The 8998-nt window shown below is 41.2% G+C and overlaps 1 protein-coding gene across 1 annotated transcript; it reads left to right on the top strand.

The window, feature by feature from the left end:
• The first annotated feature begins 4214 nt into the window (after positions 1 to 4214).
• LOC101678786 (olfactory receptor 13A1-like) lies at positions 4215 to 5144 on the top strand. Its single transcript, XM_013050933.2, has one exon. It carries the CDS (start codon positions 4215 to 4217, stop codon positions 5142 to 5144), a length of 930 nt encoding a protein of 309 aa, XP_012906387.2.
• Positions 5145 to 8998: the final 3854 nt, after the last annotated feature.

Here is an 8998-nt window from a genome sequence, read left to right as displayed (position 1 = left end):
ACCTTTTAACTCTTCAGTGGTAAATATATTTACTGAAGTTTGACAAAAAGCAGAATTTTTAGAAAAGATTTTATTTATTTATTTGACAGACAGAGATCACAATTAGGCAGAGAGATAGGTCGAGAGAGAGAGAGAGAGAGAGTGGGGAAGCAGGCTCTCCACCAAGCAGAGGGCCTGATGTGGGGTTCAATCCCAGGGCCCTGGGATCATTACCTGAGCCGAAGCAGAGGCTTTAACCCACTGAGCCACCCAGGGCCCCAAAAGCAGAATTTTTATTTTTTATTTTTTCAGCGTAACAGTATTCATTAGTTTTGCACCACACCCAGTGCTCCATGCAATCGGTGCCCTCTCTAATACCCACCACGTGGTTCCCCCAACCTCCCACTCCCCATCCCTTCAAAACCCTCAGATTGTTTTTCAGAGTCCACAGTCTCTCATGGTTCACCTCCCCTTCCAATTTCCCTAAACTCCCTTCTCCTCTCCATCTCCCCTTGTCCTCCTTGCTATTTGTTATGCTCCACAAATAAGTGAAACCATATGATAATTGATTCTCTCTGCTTGACTGATTTCACTCAACATAATTTCTTCCAGTCCTTCCATGTTGCTACAAAAGTTGGGTATTCATCCTTTCTGATGGAGGCATAATACTCCACAGTGGATACTCCTTATCCATTCATCCATTGAAGGACATCTTGGTTCTTTCCATAGTTTGGCGTCCGTGGCCACTGCTGCTATAAACATTGAGGTACAGATGGCCCTTCTTTTCACTACATCTGTATCTTTGGAGTAAATACCCAGTAGTGCAATTGCAGGGTCATAGGGAAGCTCTATTTTTAATTTCTTGAGGAATTTCCAAAGTGGCTGCACCAACTTGTATTCCCACCAACAGTGTAAGAGGGTTCCCCTTTCTCCACATCCCCTCCAACACATGTTGTTTCCTGTCTTGCTAATTTTGCCATTCTAACTGGTGTAAGGTGACATCTCAATTTGTTTTTTTTTTTTGAATTTATTTTTTATTTATTTTCAGCATAACAGTATTCATTATTTTTTTCACCACACCTAGTGCTCCATGCAATCTGTGCCCTCTATAATACCCATCACCTGGTACCCCAACCTCCCACCCCCCTCGCCACTTCAAACCCTCAGATTGTTTTTTAGAGTCCATAGTCTCTCATGGTTCACCTCCCCTTCCAATTTCCCGCGACTCCCTTCTCCTCTCTAACTCCCTTTGTCCTCCATGCTATTATGCTCCACAAATAAGTGAAACCATATGATAATCGACTCTCTCTGCTTGACTTATTTCACTCAGCATAATCTCTTCCAGTCCCATCCATGTTGCTACAAAAGTTGGGTATTCATCCTTTCTGATGGAGGCATAATACTCCATAGTGTATATGGACCACATCTTCCTTATCCATTCGTCCATTGAAGGGCATCTTGGTTCTTTCCACAGTGTGGTGACTGTGGCCATTGCTGCTATGAACATTGGGGTACTGATGGCCCTTCTTTTCACTACATCTGTATCTAAATACCCAGGAGTGCAATTGCCGGGTCATAGGGAAGTTCTATTTTTAATTTTTTGAAGAATCTCCACACTGTTCTCTAAAGAGGCTGCACCAACTTGAATTTTTTTTAAATTTATTTTTTATTTTCAGCATAACAGTATTCATTATTTTTGCACCACACCCAATGCCCCATGCAATCCGTGCCCTCTATAATACCCACCACCTGGTACCCCGACCTCCCATTTTTGATATCATTGTGTTTTGTGTGTGTTGAGTTTGAGGAGTTCATTATAGATCCTGGATATAAACCTTTTGTCTGTACTGTCATTTACAAATATCTTCTCCCATTCCATGGGTTGCCGTTGTTTTTTTCACTGTTTCCTTTGCTGTGCAGAAGCTTTTGATTTTGATGAAGTCCCATATTTTATTTTCGCTTTTGTTTCCTTTGCCTTTGGAGACATGTCTTTTTCCCCCCCTTTTTAATTTATTTTTTATTTATTTTCAGCATAACAGTATTCATTATTTTTTTCACCATACCCAGTGCTCCATGCAATCCATGCCTTCTATAATATCTTGAAAGAAGTTGCTGTGGCTGATATCGAAGAGGTTACTGCCTATATTCTCCTCTAGGATTCTGATGGATTCCTGTCTCATGTTGAGGTCTTTTATCCATTTTGAGTTTATCTTTGTGTATGGTGTAAGGGAATGGTCGAGTTTCATTCTTCTACATATAGCTGTCCAGTTTTCCCAGCACCATTATCTTCCCAGCACCATTTGTTTTTTCCTGTTTTGTCGAAGATTATTTGACCATAGAGTTGAGGGTCCATATCTGGGCTTTCTACTCTGTTCCGCTGGGCTATGTATCTGTTTTTATGCCAGTACCATGCTGTCTTGGTGATCACAGCTTTGTAATAAAGCTTGAAATCAGGTAACATGATAGGGGCATCAATGTGTTTTTAATTTGACTCTCCCTGATGGCTAGCGATGATGAACATTTTTTCATGTGTCTGATAGCCATTTCTGTGTCTTCATTGGAGAATGTCTGTTCATATCTTCTGCCCATTTTTTAATATGATTATCTGTTTTGTGTGTGTTGAGTTTGAGGGGTTCTTTATATATCCTGGGTATCAACCTTTTGTCTGTACTGTCATTCGCAAATATCTTCTCCCATTCTGTGGGTTGCCTCTTTGTTTCTTTGACTGTTTCCTTTGCTGTGCAGAAGCTTTTGATCTTGCTGAAGTCCCAAAAGTTGATCTTCAAAAAGCAGAAATCTTAATTGAAAATAAGCATCTTCCTTAAATGAACCCTTTTAATGAATAGAGAGTTGAAAAGAAGGGAAAAGCAAATGTGGTACCATGCTGATTTCATCTTAAACAGAATGTGCACTGTGCTGAGAATAGAAATCACTCTGCTTTTATTACTACTGGACTGTTTCTTACTATTATTTCAACAAACATATCTGGAGAACAAGAAGTGGTGCTCGGAGATGCATGAGGAAAATGCCTCAGTCTTAGAGGACCATACTGTGAAGTGATGTGCAATGGGTTCTAGGATAGAAGTCAGTACAGAATCCTGAGGGGTCACAAAGGAGAGAGCTTTATCTTTATCCCTAGGGAAGGGATGTTAGAAAAGGTTGGAGATGATGATAGACCTGGTTCATGAGGAAGAGAACATTTCTGGCTGAGGGAGCTGCAAGAACAAAGCCAACAAATCTGGCCAAACTCGGGGGTCCTGGGTGTGCTGGAGCTTGGGCTCTGAGGAGTGAAATGAGAGGGAAGACATTGTCTGGAGAGGAGGTGGATCCAAGATAAAAGCTGGGGGCATTTATTTCGTCAGACTTGACTTTTACAAAGGTTATTAAATGGAAAAATCAGAAAATACAGAGAAGCAAAGGCAAAGAAATGAAATTAAGTAGAGTATAATTTATCCCCACTGTTAAATTCTGTACTGTCATTCAGTACTATTATACTATACTTGATTTCATTTCTTTCTAAGAAAGAATTTCATTTCTTTCTGAGAAAGAATTTTCTTTCTTTTTACTTTTGAATTTTCTTCATTCTATTTTTATAAGCATCAGTAAAACCCTTCTAAAGCATCATTTTGATAGGTATAGAGCATACATCATAATATACTGACCTTTAAAAGTATAGTTGCTTTTCCATTTTCAGTATTATAAATATTTTCAGTATTATATTATAAATATAAATATATAATATATATATTATAAATATAAATATATATAAGTATAAAAATATTATAAATATTTTCAGTATTGTAAATAATGCTGTGATGACACCTTGAAGATACTCTTAATTATTTCCTTAGGCTAAATTCCTAAAAGTGGAGATTCTGGCTCATATTGAATATGAATTTTAAAAGGCCTGCCTCTTGGCACCCATGCTATTGTTCGTCAAAGCCAGGCTTTTCAAACTTTGCCAAATCATGGTTCATAAAGTTTGGATTGTTGATTTAACTTGCATTTCTTTGAGGTTGAATGACGCTTTATGAATTTAATTGGGCATTTATACTTACTTTTTATGAGCTAAAAGTTCATGACCTTTGCCTAATGTCCTATTGGCATGTTTCTCTTCCTTAATAAATCCCAGTACATCAGTATAATATTGCTCATGGCATGATGTCAAGTTTGAATGAAACGATAGCAGCCTACTTTAGAATACCTCTCATTTCTCTCTCTAGCCCAGAAATCACATGAAGCTGTGGGTAGAGATTCAACTGATAGTCCTGGAAACCCCTCTCAGCCTAAGGACCATGAGTAACCAGACACTAGTAACAGAATTTATCCTGCAGGGCTTTTCAGAACAGCCGGAATACCATGTGCTCTTATTCAGCTGTTTCCTCTCCCTCTACTCTGTGGCTCTCATAGGTAATATCCTCATCATTTTGGCCATCACCTTTAACCCTGGGCTTCATATCCCCATGTACTTTTTTCTGTGCAACTTGGCTACTATGGATATTATCTGCACCTCTTCCATCATGCCCAAAGCCCTGGAGGGTCTGCTGTCAAAGGACAGCTCCATCTCTTATGGGGGCTGCATGGCCCAGCTCTATTTCCTCATATGGTCTGCATCCTCTGAGCTGCTGCTCCTCACGGTCATGGCCTATGACCGGTACACAGCCATCTGCCATCCTCTGCATTACAGCACCACAATGAGCAAGGCATTCTGCTGCAAGCTGGCTACAGGTGTATGGGTGCTCTGTGCCTTCAATGCGGCCATCAACACAGGACTGATGCTACGGTTAAATTTCTGTGGCCCCAATGTCATTACCCATTTTTTCTGTGAGGCCCCTCCTCTGCTGCTTCTCTCCTGTAGCTCCACCTATGTGAACAGCATCATGATTGTCCTGGCTGATGCGTTTTATGGCATATTGAACTTCCTGATGACCATCGTGTCATATGGCTTTATCATCTCTAGCATCCTCAAGATGCGGACTGCAGAGGGGAAGAAGAAAGCCTTTTCCACCTGCTCCTCCCACCTCATTGCGGTATGCATGTATTATACTGCTGTTTTCTATGCATACATAAGCCCAGTCTCCAGCTATAGTGCAGAGAAGAGCAAGTTGGCTGGTGTACTGTATACTATGGTGAGCCCTACACTCAACCCCTCATCTATACTTTGAGAAACAAGGAGGTCAAGGCAGCCCTCAGGAAGCTTTTCACCTTCTCCAGAAATTAATTTATGTCTTTTGAAGCTTTCGTTGGAGACTACATGTTGAAGACCACAGTGGTTTCAGAGACTCTCCAATGAATAAGGTTTTGGAAACTACCACTAATGACTCAGTGTGGTTACTAATAGATTCTCTAATGACTTGAAGAGCCATTATTGTTATTCATCTTGCTTGTAATCTTGTAATTTTTATATTTTCTACATTTTGTAATGATTTAAAAAATAAAAAAAACAATTTTAATGAGCATTGAGGGATTAAAAACACATTACTATTTGATAAAACAATGCTCATTTAATTATATCCTTAGAAAATTCAGTTTAAGGGGTGCCTGGGTGGCTGTTTTAAGCGTCTGCCTTTGGCTCAGGTTATGATCCTAGGGTCTTGGGATTGAGCCCCACATGGGGTTTCCTGTTCAGTGGGAAGCCTGCTTCTCTCTCTCCACTCCCCTGCTTGTGATCCCTCACTGGCTGTCTCTCTCTGTCAAATAAATAAATAAAACCCTTAAAAAAATTCAGTTTAAGAATATAGCAGTATCCATGATGGTGAATATAAAAAGAAAAGACATAAAGAGTGTTGCATTCCAGGGTGTGGTGTTTCTGTACAAAGATGAATGCAATGTGGAAGGATCCCTGCACTGGTTGGGGAGAAGATCTGGATTCGTATTCAGACTCTTTCAGAGCACTCAACTCACTTCAGCTGTAGTTTCCTTCTAAGTGTAATGAGGAAAATAAACAGCCCAGAGGTGCTGTCAAGACTGAACAAGAGAACTGAAGACAATGCTATCGAGTGCTGTCTAAGAGTATGATATTGTTGTGATGGGTGATTGCTGAGGACAGGAGCAGCCCAATAGTCTGGATATCACAGCCCCTCACCCCTGACTGCCTCAGGGTGATGTTTGTGGTGACTAGCTGGAAAGGGTAGGCGGGGCTTAAGATGATCCAACAACATAGGAAGAGACAGCAGGCATGGTAGTGGATTCAGCTATCTAAGAATGACATAGTGAGAAGCAGCATTGAGATGGGTAAATGAAAACCATTCTGGTGGTTTTTGATATAGAGTGGATCCTGTTTATCTCAGCGAGTCTCAAGATCATGAGTGAGACCAGCTCTGCTCAGGAAAGGCCAAATGGAGTTCCTGATAGAGTATCCATATTTCCTTAGTGGATTCTCTCCTAGTTTCCTAAAGCCTTTCATATTTCAGGCTTCAAAATTTTCCCACAAATTTTCAAATGCAAACAGTCCATTTTAGTTTTCAGATTACTTTTCTTCCCTGTTCAGTGGAGCCCTGTGTCAGGTTCTGTCCTTCTGAGGTCTATGTGAGTAACTGGTTTTTCTCTCTGGGACCTCTATGTCCAGGTAGAGCACCTCTCCCTGCCAGAGTACTGTCAGGCTTGGAGTTTTTCTTCTCTAGAACATTCCTTTCTTTAGAACATCTCTAGATGCCTTCCTTTCCTTCAATAGACTTGATACCTGACACCTTGTTTTGGTGGCTCCTTTATACAGGAACAGATTTGCTTTTCTTAGCTGAGACAGAGATGCAGCTCTTGCTTCTCAGATGTTATCTCTTGAAATTAGTCCTTGTGATTTCATGTAGACAAACTCATGACTCCACAGGCATCCGGCAGGCAGCATTTTCTGTGACTGATTGATATGACTTCACATTATCAGTTCTTTGACGAACCACAGAAGGAAACTGTGAAACTTCCAATTTACCCATTTCTCTGCTTTTTGTCTTTGATAATGTCTATCAGTCAAGGGAGGCTCACCTTTCTTCATATGTTTCTCCAACCACAAGCACTTACCATTTTAGCCTCCCTCAAGCCAAACTTCTGTAAGTGTTCCACCAGATTAGTCCGGCAGCACCAACAGCCATATCATGAGAGGTCTGGATGACGGAGATAAGATACAGCCTGTGGTATATCCAGATCCTCCACTATGGAGGCTGCTTTATGAACTGAACTGCTTTATGAACTGAACTGTCCTTTGGCTCCAGTCAATGAGGTACTTCTATATTGGCTTTCCTTTTTATATTGGCTTTCCTTTTTCTTCAGTTTAGGATTGACCTTTGGGTACCACTATACCAGAGTTTGTCAACGTTGACCTTGTTGATCATGGCACCTGCCATCCTGTACATCATAGTAAATTTAGCGGCATCCTTGGCCTCTACCAACTAGATGTCAGTAGAAACACTCCAGGCAAGAATGTCTCTAGACATTGCCAGATCTCATTGGAGGTGAGGAGAGAGCAAAATCGTCTCTGGGTGAGAACCACTGAGCTCCAACCAACCAGTCTTTCTCACTTTTGGGATTTGTAGTCACTGGTGTGCCACTTCCACCAGAGACTACTGCTTCTAGCCAAGGTAGCTTCTGTGTGCCAGGTCTGAGACTAAGTACTGCCACAATTTATCTTTGGTTTTCCAGGAACACTGTAAGAGGCTAGGTGATACACCCAAGTTCTACAATGAGTGGGAGGTAGAGACAGGATTTCAGCTAAAGCTCCATGAATCCAGAGCATATGCTCTTATCCACCAAAGCATATTAGAGCCTGTCATAGACTCCATCTTCTCCCACTATCCACGGTTGGGACAGGGGAGTTTGTTAACATGCAGCAAACCTGCTGCAACTCCTGTCTGACCAGTGGGTTTGGAAGAGCAATCTTTTTGAAAGTGTTTTGAAATGGAGCAACTGGCTTCAGCAGAGGACACAGATTTAGATCCTAATAACTCTCTCTTTTTTTCACTTTTGAAAAAATATTTTGTTTATTTATTTGACAAAGAGAGGGATCACAAGTAGGCAGAGAAGCAGGCAGAGAGAGAGAGGGGGAAGCAGGCTCCATGCTAAACCGAGAGCCCTATGCAGGGCTCAATCCCAGGACCCTAAGATCATGACCTGAGCTGAAGCCAGAGGCTTAACCCACTGAGCCACCCAGGCACCCCAGATATTCGTTTATTACAGGTATGTAGTATATTTCAATCTATGGATATATAGTAATTGAATCAGTCCTTAATTGATAGGAATTTAGAATGTTTTAATTTTTTGCTCTTAGAAACAGTACTAAATATTCTTGTATGTATGAACAGACACTTCTCCAATGAAGACATACAAATGGCTATCAGACACAGGAAAAAATGTTCATCATCACTAGCCCTCAGGGAGATTCAAATTAAAGCCACATTGAGATATCACCTTACACCAATTAGAATGGCCAAAATTAGCAATACAGGAAACAACATGTGTTGGAGGGGATGTGGAGAAAGGGGAACCCTCTTACACTGTTGGTGGGAATGCAAGTTGGTGCAGCCTCTTTGGAGAACAGTGTAGAGATTCCTCAAGAAATTAAAAATAGAGCTTCCCTATGACCCTGCAATAGTACTGCTGGGTATTTACCCCAAAGATACAGATGTAGTGAAAAGAAGGGCCATCTGTACCCCAATGTTTATAGCAACAATGGCCACGGTCGCCAAACTGTGGAAAGAACCAAGATGCCCTTCAATGGACAAATGGATAAGGAAGATGTGGTCCATATACACTATGGAGTATTATGCCTCCATCAGAAAGGATGAATACCCAATTTTTGTAGCAACATGGATGGGACTGGAAGAGATTATGTTGAGTGAAATCAGTCAAGCAGAGAGAGTCAATTATCATATGGTTTCACTTATTTGTGGAGCATAACAAATAGCATGGAGGACATGGGGGGTTAGAGAGGAGAAGGGAGTTGGGGGAAATTGGAAGGGGAGGTGAGCCATGAGAGACTATGGACTCTGAAAAACAATCTGAGGGTTTTCAAGGGACGAGGGGTGGGAGG

The sequence above is a fragment of the Mustela putorius genome, unplaced genomic scaffold (genome assembly GCF_011764305.1).
Source record: "Mustela putorius furo isolate JIRA1106 unplaced genomic scaffold, ASM1176430v1.1 tig00003909_pilon_pilon_pilon, whole genome shotgun sequence".
Lineage (NCBI taxonomy): Eukaryota > Metazoa > Chordata > Mammalia > Carnivora > Mustelidae > Mustela > Mustela putorius.
Note: the sequence above shows the minus strand (reverse complement) of the source record. Positions and strands in the feature narration are given on the sequence as shown.